General features: G+C 43.6%; 1 protein-coding gene across 1 annotated transcript; it reads left to right on the top strand.

Moving 5' to 3' along the window:
- Window positions 1-789: 789 nt before the first annotated feature.
- RSAD2 (radical S-adenosyl methionine domain containing 2) lies at window positions 790-17,205 on the top strand. Its single transcript, XM_060027641.1, has 6 exons — window positions 790-1,138; window positions 5,503-5,664; window positions 7,244-7,473; window positions 9,540-9,689; window positions 12,655-12,687; window positions 14,405-17,205. The coding sequence occupies exons 1-6, from the start codon at window positions 790-792 to the stop codon at window positions 14,567-14,569; spliced, it is 1,089 nt and encodes a 362-aa protein (XP_059883624.1). The 3' UTR covers window positions 14,570-17,205.
- Window positions 17,206-19,487: the final 2,282 nt, after the last annotated feature.

Here is a 19,487-nt window from a genome sequence, read left to right as displayed (position 1 = left end):
CATCAGTGTCATTATGTGCCTATGCGTTTTTTTGTTTTTGTTTGTTTTTTTGTTTTCAGTATGTGGGCCTCTCACTGTTGTGGCCTCTCCCGTTGCGGAGCACAGGCTCCGGACGCGCAGGCTCAGCGGCCATGGCTCACGGGCCCAGCCACTCCGCGGCATGTGGGATCTTCCCAGACTGGGGCACGAACCCGTGTCCCCTGCATCGGCAGGCGGACTCTCAACCACTGCGCCACCAGGGAAGCTCTGCCTATGTGATTTGACTGTGATCTGAAAGGGGATGCTGAGGCTCACGGAGTAGGGTCTCATCCTCCAAGGGTCATTCATTCTTTTCACTATTTGGCTCTCCTAACGAACTCTTGCTGAGTGCCCCCAGGTGAAGGGTGCTGGAGTGGAAGCTTCTACATGTTATGTCATGCACAAGCAATGCAACAGCTACAGACGTGGCTAAGTCTCTGTCTAGTTCTACTGCTATCTGCTAGATGGAGATAGAGATTAGATAGCAACACCTTCTCCATCTGTATCCAGTTAGGAGGCTATTATTTATACCCCTATTATTTATAGACAGGGGGAAGCAGCGGGGCAGAGAAAGCAGATGTCAGTCTTAGCCTTGAGCCTTCAGTCTTGGCCCTGTTCCAACTTTCATTTTCATAAAGAGAGAAATCGAAACTTGTGCTCCGCTGAGAGTTAATCAAGGAAGGTGTGTCCCTCCTCCCCGTGTGACAGGTTGCCGGGGCACATATAAAGTGAGCCTGCAGCTGCAGGGCAGCCTCAGGGAACCTGGCCACCATGTGGATGCTGGTACCCGTGTCATTCACTCTCAAGCTGCTGAGCGCCTTCGTGCAGCACCTGGGCTCCATGTGGAGCAGCCTGGGGACCCTGTTCCCCCGGCTCAGTACAGCATTCTGGCTGGCAGGGGGCCAGAAGAGCCAGCAGCAGCGGGGCAGGAGAAAACCAAGGAAGCCCAGCAGGGAAGACAAAGAGGACCGCGATCTGCCCATCACCCCCATCAGCGTAAATTATCACTTCACTCGCCAGTGCAATTACAAGTGTGGCTTCTGCTTCCACACGGCCAAAACGTCCTTCGTGCTGCCGCTGGCGGAGGCCAAGAGAGGCTTGCAGCTGCTGAAGGAAGCGGGTGAGTCCGGACCCAGTACGAGATCAGGGGCTCAGCTGGTACGTGGCTGGCTGACAGGAGGGGGCTGGGAGCGCGCATGGACTGGACGGCTCCCCCAGAATCCTAGCGGTTCCCACAGCACAGGGAGGATGCCCTCCCTCCAGAGGATGTGGAGGTGAATTTGGGGATGGGTGTCTAGGCCTTCCCAGCCCGCAGAGTCGGCTGACCTGGGTGTAAGTGGAGCAAACCCATCCTCCTGACGCTGCTAAGCTAAGCGAGCCGCGCCTGCACCTGCAGGGTCCCGGTCCGCCCAGCCCGCGGAGCGAGGCAGGTCGGGAAGGTCGTGCTGCACTCTGAGTCGGCCCGAAGCACTTGGGGTTTCCCAGAAACAGTTAATGAGGAAGGTTGCAAACAAATTCAGACACTTTGACTTAAGAAACGCGATAGCTGAATCTTTTATTTTGGATTATTTACCTGTTCTTACTATGAAACTTTAGAGAAACTATTTACGACTCAGACAAGGCAATGCCTTTGCTCTGGAGACTCTCACTCGGTGTCACCACGTCAGTAACTCGAAGGCATCTCAGAGAGACCCCAGCCTGTCCAGTTCTACGGTGACATCTTCCGCTCCAGGTCTGTCCTCCTGTCTTCACTAGAGCAAGTTCAGCCACATGGCCAACTTTTTTCTCAACTTGCTTACCTTTTTTTTTAGTAATTTATTTATTTAGTTTTGCTGTGTTACGTCTTCGCTTCTGTGCGAGGGCTTTCTCTAGTTGCGGCAAGCGGGGGCCCCTCTTCATCGCGGTGCGTGGGCCTCTCACTATCGCGGCCTCTCTTGTTGCGGAGCACGGGCTCCAGACGCGCAGCCTCAGTAGTTGTGGCTCACAGGCCTAGTTGCTCCGTGGCACGTGGGATCCTCCCAGACCAGGGCTCGAACCCGTGTCCCCTGCATTAGCAGGCAGATTCTCAACCACTGTGCCACCAGGGAAGCCCCAACTTGCTTGCCTTTTTTACAGACATGTAACATACATTTGCACAGACCTGCACACACCCAAGTAAACAGCACACAACTCTAGACAGAAAACAGCAGGGCACCCAAAGCGCACGCTCCCTTCAGCCCCTGCCCTTCCTGCCCAGGATAACCACTAGCTCTTACTCTAACACACACACTAGTTTTGCCGGATTTTGTGCTTGATATGGTGAGATCGTAGGCTTGCACTTTACTGGATCGGACTCATTTTGCTTCCCATACGCCTGCCCAGTCATCCACAGCTCATCCAATGCCTGACCCACCTTGCCGTTCCCATTGGGGTCTGGTTCAGGGTCTCATTATTTCTCACCAGGACTGCTGCAATTCATCTCATTGTCTCTGGGTCCCCTCTGAAAGCACATTATCTTACTAAAATATATATTTTGATGGCTAACTCCCCCACTTAGCTCTCTTGCATGGCTTCCAAGCCCAAACTTGTCAGCACAGGCTTCAAGCTCAGTGTTGCCATCCTTCACCCCAATTCCTGAAGGGCCCCAAGCTGTGGACACATCATGTGACACAGTTCTCCCACAACACCTGCATCGTGGAGCCTGTGATCGCACTGTTCTCTCTTCCTGGAATGCTTGTCACCTCAGTCTCTGTTGGTGAACTTTCAAAGCTCCTTAGAATTATCCCTGGTCCTCGTCATGCAGAATGAATGCCCTCTCACCTTCCTTTGTGATCCCATGGCATTTGTTACAAATGCATGTATTATAGCATGTTTTATTTATTTTATTTTTTTACTTGAATGAAAGATTCTTTAAATCCTATAATGCTTCACAGTTTTCAAAAGTTTCACACACATGATTTCATATAATCCTAATTATAACCCTTTTTCTCCCTAGCCCTATCTTGCCCCTCCCCACTTCCCTCTCCCTGCTGGTAACCACTAGTTTGTTCTCTATATCTGTGAGTTTGATTCTTTTTTGTTTTATTCACTAGTTTGTTGTGTTATTTTAGATTCCACACATAAATGATATTATACAATATTTGTCTGACTTATTTCACTTAACCTAATGCCCTCCAAGTCCATCCATGTTGCTGCAAATGGCAAAATGTCATTATTTTTTATGGCTGAGTAGTATTCCTTTGTGTATATATACCACATCTCCTTTATCCATTCGTCTATTGATGGACACTTTTAAAAAAATGTAAAAGCTTTTGCACAGCAAAGAAAACCATTGACAAAATGAAAAGACAACCTATTGAGTGGGAGAAGATATTTGCACATGATATGACCAATAGAGGGTTAATAGCCAACATACATAAATAGCTGAGACAACTGAACATCAAAAAACAAACAACCCAGTTAAAAAATGGGCAGAACTGAATAGAAATTTTCCAAAGAAGAAATGCAGATGGCCAACAGGCACTTGAAAAGATGCTCAACACCACTAATCATCCGGGAAATGCAAATCAAAACCACAATGAGGTATTACCTCACACCAGTCAGAATAGCCATCATCAAAAAGTCCACAAATAACAAATGCTGGAGAAGGTGTGGAGACAAGGGAACCCTCGTACACTGTTGGTGGGAATGTAAATTGGTACAGACACTGTGGAGAACAGTATGGAGGTTCCTTAAAAAACTAAAAATAGAATTACCATATGACCCAACAATTTCACTTCTGGATATATATCAGAAAGAAGTAAAAACACTAATTTGAAGAGATACATGCACCCCAATGTTCATAGCAGCATTATTTACATTGCCAAGGTATGGAAGCAACCTAAGTGCCTACTGCAGCATATTTAAAATTGTGCTCTTGTGTTTTGTTTTTAATATCTGGGTCCCCAAAGAGTTTGAGTTCCAAGGTTGAAACCTAGCATTCTGCTTATCTTGCTGCCTAGCAAAGTATCTAGAAGGTAATAGGAATCTAATGAATGTTTTTGAATGGATGAATTAGTGCATGAATGAACAAATGAAGAGAGGTCTGGGGTTATGGAACAAACTTAGCCTCTTGATTCACACGGCCAGGATTTGAGTTCCTGTTCCAGCACTTAAACAATGTGTCAAGACATTTAACTTTCTGAATATCAGTTTAATATTCTTTAAAATACAGACAATATTGATAACTCATATATCAACCTTAAAAAGTTGTTACAAGGCACAAATAAATAAATGCTCATATGTTTTTTAATAGAGTATAAACAATTACAGTTATAATTAATACTTTTATATCATGACCTCTCAGTTTTAAGTAAATAAAACCAAAGTTAGTTAAAATGGTTAAGGTATAGTATGGGTGATGTGTCCTGTAAGTAAGATTTCTGGCAAATAGAGGAAAATCTATTTTGGTAGCTATTAAAATTTTAAATTTATTTTTAAATTTAAACAATAAAAGTACATTACATTTAAAATGACTGCTCTGGCTGCAGATGCTTCTAAAATATATTATTTACTTCTTTGGCTTTTTTTTTTTTTTTTTTTTGGCTGAGTTGGGTCTTTGTTGCTGCGCGCGGGCTTTCTCTAGTTGCAGCGAGGGGGGCTACTCTTCATTGCGGTGCACAGGCTTCTCATTGCGGTGGCTTCTCTTGTTGTGGAGCACAGGCTCTAGGTGTGTGGGCTCAGTAGTTGTGGTGCACGGACTCAGTTGCTCCGCGGTATCTGGGATCTTCCCAGACCAGGGCTCGAACCCTTGTCCCCTGAACTGGCAGGTAGATTCTTAACCACTGCGTCACCAGGGAAGCCCACGTCTTCGGCTTTTGAACAGAGCAGACTGAATAGAACTCAAGCATTATGAGCATCAGCTATTGATCCGTGTGCCGTGACAGGATGGCTTGTAGGTTGGCACCACTGTGAATTAATTGCTCCTCGTCTAAGCTCTTAGCAACATCTCTACATCCTGTTCGTTCAGTTTTCTCATTCTTTCATCACCTCTAACCTAATCCTCAAACTCCTCACGGGCTACATCACTGGCCAATGCACTGTTTCACTTTCTCTAGTTATCTGCCCCTATCTAACCACACTTTTAGGGGATCGTATTTTTATTGGATAATAATGCTTATCGTACAAGCCACCTCCTAGCATGTTAGCTTATAAATAGTGAGGTGTTATAATTTACCATTGCCCCATTGTAGAAACATCTGAGAGTAAAAGAGGGTGCTAGAAAAAACTAACTGATGAGATTTGGTCCTCCATAAACTGGGACTGTCCCGGGAAAGCTAGGATGGAGGGGCGACCCTGCACACTTAGAAAGATCAAAGGCTTTGGAGCTTAGGCGTACGTCCTAGTGCCGCTTTTCTCTCATCTCATTCTATTACATTGAGAATATACTACTTTTGCCATTAAAATAATAATGGATGTTGGTGAAGTGGAAAACTAGAAGGAAAAGCCGTGCTCTGTCTGTCCCAGGTATGGAAAAGATCAACTTCTCCGGTGGGGAGCCATTCCTCCACGACCGGGGCAGATACCTTGGCCAGCTGGTGAAGTTCTGCAAACAGGAGCTGCAACTGCCCAGCGTGAGCATAGTGAGCAACGGGAGCCTGATCCGGGAGAGTTGGTTCCAGAAGTACGGTGAGAGCCTCACGTGGCACGGGACGGCCGCCTCTGTCACTGTCTGTTGCTCTATTTCCCTCCATCCCGGGCTTTTGGCCAGGCCTGCTGGGAATCCAAAGGGAGGAAGGAAACAAGTGGGCTTGCTCTAATCTCTTTTCAAGCTGGTAGGGCTCTAAGTCAACAAGTATGACAAGGCAGATAACAGAACAGACGAGCCCCAGAACTCTTCCGTCCATGATCAGCGTAGCTAGTTTTAGCTGAGCCGCTAGTGGGGAGAATGAACGCAGTGTGCAGTTTTGCAAGCCCTGACCTTATCGTTTGCTATTCATGTTTAATTTTTAAAGTATTTTCGGAAATAACTCTATTTTAGTAGTCTCGTGTACAAAGTAAGTGATTAGACTAGAACAGTCGTTCTCACCTTTGGCTGCATATTTGGCTACTGAGGAACTTTATAAAATATCTGTACTGGGACTGGACTCCAGACTAATTATATCAGAGCCTCGTGGTATGTGGACAGGCCAAGTTGGGGTGCTCCGAGGGATTCCACTATACGACCCAGGGTTACGAACCCCTGGTCCTAAGACTGGGAAGCTAAGTTTTACATAGATGTTAATATTCAGAGAGCAGTACCTGGAATTTAGGAGGCACTTGAAAAATGTTAGCTATTATTACTACTATCATTTTGGGAAACAGTTCTAACTGAACTCTTAGAGTGTGCTTTGCTTTGTGTAAGTTGTTTGAGCCTTGAAATCATCCAAAGGGTAGTTGCACTTGTGATCTGTTGAGGACACTCACAGCAGATCTCTGATAAAATCCTCCTTCCAAGATGATGAAGAACTGGATGTGGATCTGGGTGTGGATGTGGGTAGAACAGCCCACCTGAGGAAGGTTAACAGGAAGACCACAGGGCAATGAGTCAACATCAAAATGACCGTGAAGGGAGTCACTCAGTGAAAGAGGGGGTTCAGAAGTTCAAAAGTAAGCTTTGGGAACCAGATTCAGAGCAATAAGACAGGGTTAGGGAGCTGTGTGATCAGAGAAGAACTGGTTGGGTTTGCTGTCTGTGTCCCCAGGGCAGCGTGCTCTCTCCAGGATGGGCTCTACATGCTGTCAATATGGTGTAAAGAGTAGGGACCAGGAGGGTTGCTGCACCTTTGGATCAAAAGCTCAAAGGTTGTACGGGAGAGGTGGTGCCAATTAGTGAATTCGGAAGTGCCTAAGTAAAAGGATCATTAGCGGTAGGGAGACAAAAAGAAAGTGTAAGGATTATTAATAGTGGACACGTGGACAGTCATTTATGAACTTCCGTTGATCCTGGTCCTATATGGGAGTTCAAGGTTAGCGCTGCCACATGCTCAAATTATTAAAGATACACCATAAATCTACATTCTGTGTTAAATCTATCCCCCCAAAAATAGTTGCAAAGAGCTTGAAATATTTTTAGATGTCTGGAGGAACAAACAAAACGTTTATGTCTACCTATCTACCTACCTATGTCTACCTATGGTCCATAAGGCTCCAATTCTCCACCTCTGGCTTAAAGGCCTGTGTCTGCATCCTTGGATGGAAAAGGCTAATGGTGACGGTTTTCCCTCAGGGGAATATTTGGACATTCTCGCCATCTCCTGCGACAGCTTTGACGAGCAGGTCAATGTCCTTATTGGCCGTGGTCAAGGAAACAAGAACCACGTGGAAAATCTCCAAAAATTGAGGACGTGGTGCCAAGATTACAGAGTGGCCTTCAAGATAAATTCTGTCATCAATCGATACAATGTGGACGAGGACATGACGGAACAGATTAAAGCCCTGAACCCCATCCGCTGGAAGGTACGTACCGAGTCGCTTTTGCTGGTTGTAATTAAGAGAACGGTCAGGAGAGACTTGCTTCGGCAAAACCCGAAATGATAAGGATACAGAGAACTATGGACTCAGAGAGCCAGTTGGGAAAGCAGGCCCTTGGTCCTTCTTTCAGCTCTGCTAAACGTTAACTACTTACATTCTCTTTGCCTCAATTTCCCCCTTATAAATGATTTCCTTCTGAGAAATTGTGAAAGTAAACATAAAAGAATATGAGAAGTGCTTGGAGATTTTCTGAAGAATATGTTCATAGGAAGTCTAACTCGTATGTGTTTATTAAAATAATAAGACTGATTTGTCTTAAAAACTCTTGGCCTATTTATAAATGGGTATGTGTTCTTCATAAATTCTGTTAGTTCATTTTTCATAGCATTATTAGAAGCTTTTGGGAGAAAGGCCATCCCCAAGTGGTAGCAAAATTCATTCCCAAGATTCATTCACCCAGATGTGTGCTTTAGGACTTAGCCCCACTATCAGCTACTAAAAAGTCTAAGGTTCAAATACTCGTAAGCCAGTTCACAGTGACTTACAGCACCCACCATGCACAGATGCTTACAAAGAATTATAAACTGAAGGTTTCTGCCCCTGGCTGTTCTTCAGAATGAACTCAGGGAACTGTTTCAAATCAGCTTCTTGGGCCTCATCCTATACCCACTATCCTGAAACAGATTAGCAGGAGGGTTTGTATGAATATGTATTCTTAACAAGCTGCCCCGATGATTGCTATGCAGGTATCCAAAGTCTGTGCCTGAACCCCAGACTAATGCAACTAAAGATAAGATGTAGAATTCAATTCTAGCAAGTAAAAGAGTTAAAGAAAACTCTTGTAATATAAAGCTATGTGTGCTGGGATAATGTGGCAGGGTGAAACAGGCAAGCTTTATTTCTGCCAAAGAGCCAGGAAGACTTCGTGTAGGAGGAGGTATTTGGCTCCTGCTTGGACAGAGGGATAGAATTTCCACAGGTAGAGAAGACCTAGGGAAGGAATTCCTGTCTAGACACCAAGAAAACCTTTCCTATCAAAGCTGCCTGGGATGTGCTGTTAATCCCACGTTAGCATTCAGAGAAGGGTTGTGGAGATGGGAAAGGGATTAATGTATTATTTTCCTGAGGTTATCCTGTAACATGTGGAAATGGGTTATGGGAAACAAGAAATGTTTCTTACTTTAAAAAGTTTTAATTTGTATGTTGAACTTGATGTTTGGTTATATATGTGAGTAAGCTGGAATATCAGCCACTCTTCCAGGTCCAGGAGGAACTGAAAACAGCTACAGAAACAGGGGTGATGGGAGGACCCCAGGCTATGACCCACTGTGTGGAGGCGTCAGAGGAGAGCCAGAGGGCTAAGTTCCAAGCTCTTAGATTTCCCTTCTAGAGCCCCCTGCCAGTCATCACTCATGTACTATACTTATATATTATAAATACATATTATATATATTTTTTCTCATAGCTTTGGTTTGCTCATGGCTCCTTGTCACTTCTTCTCTATCTCTTTTCTCCAATCTTTCGACCCCTACTCTGGCTTCCACTTGCCTGATTCACTCCAGAATTGCCTTTTCAAAATTCTGACTTTTTTGGAGGGAGAGGATTAGCTGCTGTCCATTTAGAAAACAGTTTTTGCATCAGATCACTGAGGTCTGCAGGATGCAAATTGATGTAAACCTGGATCAGGTGTCAACTGTTATGCAATTGCTCACGTGGTTCAGAACCTGGTCCTCCAGGCAGCCTCCTCCGCGGGAGGCCCTGGGCTTGCAGGCAACCATGATTTTGTAGTCTGAAAATATTAGGTTATAAGACTAGATCAAATGTAATCTAGAACAGTTTTTAAAAATTTATATTTTGGGAATGTTTGGGCTTCTAGTACCATATCCCTAAATTTCAGGGCATGTTCTCATTTCCCCAGAGCAGTGTCTTTCTAGAATGTTCCCTAGTTGGAGGAGTCTTCTTTGCTCAGGAGAGGTTCAGGGAGAAATGAGATTTGGGGCAAAAAGAGATGGAAAGCTCTTCACAAAGCCAACACCACACTTGTGTTTCAGGTCTTCCAATGCCTCATAATTGAAGGTGAGAATTCTGGAGAAGATGCTCTGAGAGAAGCAGAACCGTTCGTGATAAGTGATGAAGAGTTTGAAGCGTTCTTGGACCGCCACAAAGACGTGCCCTGCCTGGTGCCCGAGTCTAACCAGAAGGTTGTATGAAGCAAATGTTGTTTTGTTCCCCGTCACACATTTAGCTCCAAACAGGATAGTGTCTCCACCAAGGGCTGCACACACTGCGGCTTTGGAGGGTTTGCGTGGAGAGATGGGAGTAGTCTCAGGGCTGAGGTGGAAGTTTCACCAGATCTTTAGGTTTCCAATGTGAAAAATTGGATCCATCCTGTCAGTCCAAGTGTATGTATCATGTAATTTAAACAGTGTCAGCCAAAGCACGTCTACAGTTTGGAGCTTCCAGGTGTTATCAGAGACAGAGTAAATAATCAGTGTGTTCTCAGAAGCTAAAGAAAAAAAAGAACTTATTCAAAGCTACATTACTGCAGTGTTAGGGACAGGAATAAAAAATTGAAAGTAGCCTGATATTCAACTTACAGAGAACAGGTAAGCTCATGTTCCCTGTATGGAATGTTATACTGACTATATAACCTATTTCAAAGAATATTAGGGAACAAGGATAAATTTGCATGATATGATATTAGGTACAAATGAAGAACTATAGGCAAAATTCATTTGACCTTTAATCCTAATGTGCAAAAAAGGTGTGTATGTACACATCCCATGGTCATCTTGGGATAATGGGATTATCAGTCATTTTTGTTTACCTTGATAACTGTTTGGACTTTAAATTTTTCTAAAATAGGTAGTTTTATTATTTTTAAAGTATTTAAAAATCAAAAGCTTTCCCCATCTTCCGCCAAAGAATCTCTCCCTCATATGCTTACATCATATTAGAAATTTGAGAACAAGGATTCATTCCTTATACTTCAGAGTAATGTTGACCAGAGTACGAATAAGAAAATTCCTGAATGGGGTCAGAGCAGCTTTTGAAAAGAAGCCAGAGAACAGAGGAGAATATTCATATCTCTACACTATTTTATTTGACTTTTTAAAATTTGTCTTAATTACACAGGTAATGTGAGATCAAAGAAAATATGTCATAAATTACTGCTTTTTGAGCACTTCACAGAGGCTTCATGAGCCAGAAATATTACCCCCATTTTAGAAACTCTGAGGCTGGGTCATAGGATTAACTGACCTCACCTACGTGACAGAAAGAGTTAGCTGACCTCACTCATGTCAGAGGTAAAGTGAGCTGATCTCACCTACATGAGAGGCGTGGTTAGCTGACCTCATCTGTGTCAGAGGTACAGTGAACTGACCTCATCTATGTCAGACGTATATTAACTGACATCATCTGTGTCAGAGGTGAAGTTAGCTGACCTCGCCTGTGACAGAGGTAGAGTTAGCTGACCTAACCCATGTCAGAGGCAGAGTTAACTCACCTCCCTTAGAGCCCAGCAAGGGACAAACTGGGGTTTGGATAACTCCAAAGCCTGAGAAGCTTGCTAGTCAGTTCATTTCAAACTTCATTGTACAGACACCGCCCCCCCGCCCCCCCACCAGGCAGGGTCTTGCTAAAATGCAGATTTAGAGTCCACAGGGTTGGGGAAGTTATTGAGAGGAGGTGACCACTGTTTGACCCAGAGCTGGACTGGGGCAAGTGGAGGCTCCTAACCCCTCCTCTGTCTTCAGGACGTGCACTCCCACGGTGAGACCATCTGGATGGCACATGTGACTGAACCCAGCTCAGGCTTCTCTATAAACTTTTAAGACGAGCAGAGGGTGCTGAGGTCTTCTTGTCTTGAAGGTCACCCAAGACAAGCTTTGTGTGTCGGTTCCCTTGCTTTGGTGAGGTCAGTTCACTTCACCTCTGACATAGGAGAAGTCAGCGAACCCTGCCTCTCTTGTAAGTGAGATCAGCTAACTATACCTGACAGAGGTGAGGTCAGTTAACTATATCTCTGACATAGGTGAGCTCAGCTAACTTTATCTCCAATGTAGGTGAGGTCAGCTAACCATGCCTCTTATGTAGATGAGGTCGGTGAACTCTGCTTCTGACATAGGCGGGGTCAGCTCACTTTACCTCTGACGTGGGTAAGGTTTCACCCAGGGAACTCCCAAGTTTGCAAACCAGCAAGCAGGTCTGAGGTGGACCCACGATTCAGCATTTTAACCAGCTCCCAGGTGATGCTGATGCCTGGCCCACCTCCAGACATTCAGGAACAAGGTCCCGAACTGGCCATGCAAAGGAGGAATTGGCAAGCTACAGCCTGTGGGACAAACCCAGAATGCAAGCCAAGAACGGTTGGAAAAAAAATCAGAACAAGAATGACATCTGTGACTCATGAAAAGTATACGAAATGCAAGTTCAAGGTCGATAAGGAAGGTTTCAGTGGAACACAGCCATGCTTCCTCTCTAAGCATTGTCTACAGTGGCTTTCAGTTGCCACAGAGACCACATGGTCTATGAGGCTGAAAATATTTACTCTCTGGCCCTTTACAGAAAAACGTTTGCAGACTCCTACCTATATGGGGTACATATAGAGGGTATACCTTCCTATGAGAGTGTAGGCACACTCTCTATATACCTATAGAAGGCATAACTAGTTACAAGTAATGTAAGTAATATTAAAATCCTCAGATAAGCTCCCAGGTAATAGCATTAAAGGGATTCTGCTTTATTCACTGAAAAGGGGGTCCATCAGAGGCATGGCGGACACAGGGAATATTGAACAATGAAGGACAGGGTTCCCCAGAGCTAGAGGAAATGGGGAAATTAGCCTGGGGGTTTCACTGTCAGAGGAGCTTTCAGAGTGGCATGTGACCCTTCCAGCATGGGGCAGAAGCCAGCCTGCTAGAATCTGCTAGAATCCGAATGGACACAAACAGATGGCTCGGAGATGAGTGTTAGGTGGGTATGGGGCACTGGCAGATGGCTCACCTTGTAAGGGACGCATCTAAAGACACTCAAGAGATGTAAGAAATGTGGCCTCCAGAAATAATAAAGCACAAACACACAAACGCGGTAAGACAGGCAGTTGAGCATACATACTGAAAAATATGCTCCAGACTAAATTGGTGTGTGATTTCTGCTTTGCAGATGAGAGATTCCTACCTTATTCTGGATGAATATGTGAGTATGTCTAATGCATTATAAAATGATCCCTTAACAATTCATTAAGCGGCAAGGTCAGGGTTGAGTTATAATCAGCATAACCATTTAGTCTATATTCATTCTTTCTGGCCAGCATTTCATGTTTTTATTGTCACCGACTAACATTAATATTATAGAGCCCTTACTTCGCTGTGTCCATCTCTGAGCTAAGGGGCTGGGCAGGCAATGGCTTGAATCTGGTCCCAGTGTTTGCACACACCCGCACTCGATGGTCTTTTCCCTATGGCTATGGATCCACGGGTGTCGCACGGAGCTGACATCACACAAAGCAGTGTCCTTTGTTACGCCATCTTCAGCTGGGTTCTCTGGCCAAGGGACACCCAGGGATCTTTGCAGGAAGGACACGTCACCCTTGACGTTATTGCCTTTAATACCTCAGATGCTGCCAGCTTGTCCTCTGACAGATAGCTCTTGGCTTTGGAGAGAAGAGGTTACAGTTCCTCTCCAAAAGCCACTGGTACCTTCCTACCCCACTGCCTTCCAAAGGAAGAGATATGCCATCATTCTCCAAACTGAAAAACAAATCACTTCTCCCTTTCCTTGTGTCTTTTTCTTTTCTTTTTCTGTCCCAATTCATAAACTTTTGCCAATATTTCTAGCACTGGACAAATAATTCCATTCAAAGATCTGTTTTTAAGAAATGAGCTCCAACGAGAACCATGGCTTTTCTATATTTAAGCTGAATTTGGTGTTTCGAGAAATGCTTACTGTGACTTTTGATATTTTATTATTTTCAAGTTAAATAGTGATGATTCACAGTCATTCATTTGTTGTCAATATGTGCTTTCTTTAAGGAGCAGAGGGGAAAAGGTGGTAACACAAATGTTCAGTTAATGGGTTCAAGGTAGAGAGGAAAAGTCAAACAGAATTTATTTTTGGAGTACCATGACTAGCTGGGGATTGTTTTTTTTTTGGCTGGGGATTTTGACCAATGTTCCTCCACAAACTCTCTGGTTTCTGTACAGTTGGAATAAATAGAGTAGGAGCAAAATTTACTTTTGGCAATCTAAGAACATTTTGATTCAACAAGTGTTACTACAAAATGCTGTGTGCCATGGTAGGTCACAGAGGTGTGAAGATCTGGTTCCTGTCTGTAAGATGCTTAATCTAGGATAAAAACCAAGACCCTTAGCAGGGCATGTGCTACTCTTCTTCATGTGGGACCTGCCCGCCTCTGTATCACCTTTCTTACCATGCTATCTCCCTTTCATAAAAGAAGCTTTTACACTTTTTTTTTTTTTTTTAAATTCCTGCACACACAGTTTTCACTCCAGGAATATCATCTACCTGAAATTTCCCAAACTCACAGTACTGTTTCACGCTTCTGGGCTTTTACGATATTGTTCTCTCTAGTTTACAATTTCAAAACATAACTTAGACGGCAGCACTTTTTGGAAACCTTTCCTGATTACCCCGCCCCCCAGTGGAGGGACAGGCATGTGTATATAATTCTGTTTATCGTGCCCTTACCTGGTCTCAGGTGTTCACGGGGTGATGGGAGCTGGTTGAGTACAGAGATGATGTCCCCAGAGTTCAACGTCCCCAGTGAAGCATCTGGTTCACAGCTCTCCACAAACATCTGTTGAAATGATTAGAACATCAAAAGTCATTTTGAGTTGATCCCCCAAATTGAGTTTTACAGGAAATATCCCAATTTCTATCATGAATTTCCTAGATGCGCTTCGTGAACTGCAGAAACGGGCGGAAGGATCCTTCCACGTCCATCCTGGATGTTGGCGTAGAAGAAGCTATAAAATTCAGCGGCTTTGATGAAAAGATGTTTCTCAAGCGAGGAGGGAAATACGTATGGAGCAAGGCGGACCTGAAGCTGGACTGGTAAAGCTGAAGGCTGAACAACCTTCAGCCCATCTGTGGGGACCGCCCTGGCACTCAGCGCGTGGCTGCCCTGCTTCCCGTAGGCACTGCCAGCGGCCCCAAATTCGATTTTCAGTCGTACGTGGGATCTGATTGCCTGTGGTAACTGAACAGATAAATAACTGGGAAAATTGAAATCCTTAGAACATGCAAGACCATTAACTTTAGTTAATTAGCTTATTATGGATTTAATTTTTGAGTAGTATTTACTGACTCCTGTATTTCCATTTTGAAGATATTTTTCTAGTCCTTTCATTTGATAGTTATTTTCCCATATGGAAAAATTACAAATTATCTCCCCCAATTATTTCTGCTTGCGGTGAGGCTCTTTCTTTTTCGGCCTTTATATCACTGCAATCTTGGACTTTTTACCCAGAAGTTTAGAAATAGTCCATACATGTTTCCAAGAATAAGAAATGCTCATCTTACCAGGCTTTGATAAGTACCTAGAAGGAGATAACTCCTCTCCCCGGGGCTCTGCATGGCCCTGACCCACGCCGACTATTCCAGGAATGTGAGTGATCTCTGCTGCTCCCCTTTCTCTTCCAAGATTCTTAACAAAACCAAGGTGTGCTTTAAATTTAGTGAGGAAGTTGACATGGGGTCAGGGCTTGGGTTGCTGTGTGAATCTGCTGAGTCTGTCAGGCAACAGCATATGAGTTTACTTGCTTGGTCGTCCCCGTGTCCCTGAAAAGCGCCACGTTCCTGGACTGGCATGAACTCATCTGCAAAAGCAGCAGGCAAAGGTGGAGCAAAGGGTGTGGCGAAGACTGTAGGATGAACCAGAATTTTCTGTAAATGAAGCTGTGGCACAATATAATATTTCCCATTTAACTCTGAATCACTTGGAATAAGAATGTAATCTAGGTCAATATAAGATCCAGAGCCTTCCTTTGCTAGGCTAAGAAAGAGCTTGAGGGAAAATGTCACTGAATTGGGACAAGAAAAAAAAATTCTCCTCTTGGAAATACCACATTCAGTTTTTTCATGCAACCTAGACAATATACCATTTCCTGGGAAATAATAAGTTCCTATCACTGTTTTACAAAAGCAAAATCATGGACAATTTTTTGCTCAAAGAACTCTTGTAATCCAGCTGCAGTTCCAGAGTTGGCCACTAGGTGGCATTTAAATGTTGCCTGATTCTGCTATGCAGCCATGCAGAAATTCCGCTTCAGAATCTTTTTTCAACACTTTTTGAAAGTGGTTTATGTGATTTTTTTTTTTTTCCCAGAAAAGATATTCCTACTTCAAATTTTAAATCACTGTAATTCAACTGAAATATGTTTGTGTGTCTTCTGTGATAGAATTGTTGTCATGTATTTTCCATTTTATTTTATGTTTTTAAGAAAAAAAAAAGAATTAGAAAGTTTTTTTCCTCTGTGGGTCTTGACAGTATCTAAACCATGACGACCTTAATATAATCAGATAACCATAAAACAGGTTTTTTGTTTCTTACTTAACATGAGTTTACTTTGCTGACCATTACATTATTCCACAGAGAAAGGGCACATATGTGAAAGCACAGAAGACATTGTGTGGTATCCAGTAGATGCTCAATTATTATAATCTGAAACAAAATCTGAATCTGAAGCCCAAATCCTCTGAGTTGAAGTGAATTTCTCTCGAGTTGAGGGAAACTGCATTTCTCTTTCCCCAAAGGGAAGTATAAAACAAAACACTACACTTGAGGAAAAAAAAAAAAACATATATATATAAAGAGAAAAAAACAAAAAAATAAAATACAAAAATGAACAAAAATCAGAAAAAAAGAAAAACAAATAAGCTATTTTAAATGCACTTTCCAGCTGTTTTTACACCACAACTCCCTTTCTTATGCACTGAGAGAATTTTCAAAGCCTTCATGTTTAAAATATTCAAATGTTCATTTTTCTTAAGTGGGAGAAGTCAGGACATTTATCATTAGAGTAAAATTCAAGTTTGGATTATATAACATTTTGCTTTATAGTTTCAGTTTTTAAATATGTGTATTAGCTTTGTGAGACATATTCCTTTTTATTAGGAAAATAAAAGGTAATTTAAGTGAGGTGTCTCAATTTAAGTGTTAAAGGCAAGTATTCTGTGGTGCTTTCAATTATTGCTTAGTTTGGCTTGTGATACTATGAATGGAATTTTGTCTTAAGAAACCTAGAAAGATCAGACATTAGTAGCAGTGTACTGGTTTAGAAAGGATGAACCATCTCTGTTATTTAGTGATAAATGCTATGAAAGTTGCCTGTTTAAGTTTGAAGATGAATGAGATCATTTGGCTGAATCATCTGAAATGTCAGCCCTTATTCTATGACAATCTGGAGTTGGGAGTCTAACTGTTGGATCAGTAACGAGAATCATGATACTAAAACAGGCGGACAAATTCTCAATGAGGCTCCATCAGGCAATAATTCATCCCGTAGGCTGCTCTTCTGTTGAAAGGACTGTTTCATTCACTGCGATTCGTTGAAGACTAATCATGCAATAAGATTTTAAGGTTTTTTCTTGAGTATATTTAGGACATTCTTAATTTTAGAGAAATATATGTAAATATGTATATTTTTTCTCCATATATGATGCTCTTGACTACTGGTCTGTTGTATTGTAAGATGTTATAATACATTAAAGTATTTTTCGTACATTACCTTCACTTTCAGTGGGTCAATGTAATGAAGTCTCTCCTTGGTGTGTGTTTTAAAGTAATTACATGCTTTTACAAACCACCCTCGCTAAAGGCAAGCTTCTTGATAAGCAAGAAGCTTATCAATAATTACTAAGCACATCTCAACCAACCCACTGGGCAACAAGATGGAGCAGAGGTGAGCCCCTGGGGAAAAAGCTCCTTGTGTTCTAAAGTAAAAGCCAGCCTCTTGGGGGCCCAGTGTCCAAAACTCGATCCCTTCTGAAGGAATGAATTCCTGCAGACAGGCAGCAGGAATAGTACCAGCCCAGGGTACGAGTGGTCGTAGAACCACCATTCTGAGTGTGACCCGGTCAGCAGTCCAAAGGGCAGGCGTCTGGCACCCTGGAGTCCAAGGACGTGCAGAGCTCCCCCCGAACACCCAGTTCCAAGCGATCTATTCAGTCACCTCAGATGCATCAGGCCGGCCCTGCCACTGCTTCCCCTGTCAGCCTGTTTCTCCCTCCCACCTGCTTCCTGGCTGTGGGAGCTAAGAGTTTCACATCCCTAGCTCCAATGCCCACCTCACATCCTCCAGACGCAGACTCGTCCTCCTCGGACATGCGGCATTTCCCAGACATGTACTTGCACTTGATCTCTGGTTAAAAGCACTCACTTCTTCAAGAAGGATATGGCCTCACTACCTTTTCCCATCCTGGATACAGGCCAACACTGGGCTCCAGCCCCCAGGACAGAGGTCAAATCCAGGGGCTTGAAGACAGTGAAAGAGACTCAAGGGGCAGCCAAGGTCCTCTGTCATCGTGGCTGGGACACAGACAGCCACATCTGGGGTACACAACCCAGTGTCAAGCCACTGCTGGCATATGTTGTACCAGTCAGGGGAAAAGAATGGGAAATTATGCAGAAAACCCACATAGCAATTTCAACTCAGATGCCATTGAGCTGGGTTTGAAAGACCAGAAAGACTTTAACCACATTTCCCCCCCCATGATTCTAAAAAGAATATGCATTTGGAGAATATCTGAAAAACAAAGTAAAGCAAAATGAAGAAAATAAAAATTACCCATAATTGTATCACCCAGAGGCAACTGCTAATTAATTTCATGCATATGTCCAGTAATGCATAGTTTTAATAGAATTGAGCTCTTACTCAATTTTATTTTCCACTAATATCTTATGAAGGGTTTTAAAGCCAATTAGCATTCTTACACTTTAATGAGAACAGCCAGTTCTTAACAATTCACACAAAAAGATGAGAAGAGATTCAATGGTATTCTAAAAAAAGCAGTTAATTTGAAAAAAAAATCACTGGATTTCGTTTTTGAGTTGTTTACGTGTTTGATTATGAATGTGAGTGCAACTTGTGCTCTGGGAATTCACTTTATCTAGAAAATATACATATAATAATGAAAAGAAAGCTTCTCTGCGCAAGTTCATTCCAGGAAGATCCAGGGAACTGCCCAAAAGTGATTTATTTTTTCACCTGGGGCCATCTCGGCTTGTCCTTGCCTGATTCCTTTTTTTTTTTTAGGCTGCGCCGGGTCTTAGCTGTGGCACTCCAGTATCTTCCTTGAGGCACGTGGAATCTTTCAGTTGCGGCACGCGGACTTCTTAGTCGTGGCATGAGGGCTGTTAGGTGAGGCATGTATGCAAAGTCTAGTTCTCTGACCAGGGATCGAACCTGGGCCCCCTGCATTGGGAGCATGTCATCTGACCCACTGGACCGCCAGGGAGGTCCCGTCCTTGTCTGATCCTGCTCCTAATTCCCATGTGTGAGTTTTTCCACACCACCAAGCAATTCTCCCACACCAGCTGGATTCAACTACAATTCAACTCAAGTCTGACACTCTCTACCTGGTGGTAGCATCAGATTCTACAGGTTAAGGGCTCTGTCCTACAGGACTGTCCCTCACCACCCCTCCCCCCAATGCAGATGCCAATCACAACTGCAGGTTGTCACCTGTGCTTCTGACTGAGCAGCTATATTGAAGGTTCCAAGGACCCCCTCCTAGGATTGGATTAATTTGCTAGACCAGCTCACAGAACTCAGAGAAACATTTTACTTATTAGATTACCAGTGGACCGTGAAAGGATATAGCTTAGGAACAGCTGATGGAAGCGGTGCAGGGGGCCAGGTATGGGGAAAGGGCCCAGAGCTTCCATGGCCGCTCCAGGGGCACCAGTCTCTCCCAGTCTCCACATGTTCACCAACCTGGAGGCTCTCTGAACTCCGTCCCTTTGGGTTTTTATG

Source organism: Delphinus delphis, chromosome 12, assembly GCF_949987515.2.
Source record: "Delphinus delphis chromosome 12, mDelDel1.2, whole genome shotgun sequence".
NCBI classification, from domain to species: Eukaryota; Metazoa; Chordata; class Mammalia; order Artiodactyla; family Delphinidae; genus Delphinus; species Delphinus delphis.
The sequence above is the reverse complement of the archived record's forward strand: the minus strand, read 5'-3'. Positions and strand labels throughout refer to the sequence as shown.

Coding starts and splice junctions, on each gene's coding strand:
- RSAD2 (XM_060027641.1), top strand. CDS start 790: ATGTGGATGCTGGTACCCGTGTCATTCACTCTCAAGCTGCTGAGCGCC. Junction 7,474..9,539: donor TGAACCCCATCCGCTGGAAG/GTACGTACCGAG, acceptor CTTGTGTTTCAG/GTCTTCCAATGCCTCATAAT. Junction 9,690..12,654: donor TGCCCGAGTCTAACCAGAAG/GTTGTATGAAGC, acceptor TCTGCTTTGCAG/ATGAGAGATTCCTACCTTAT.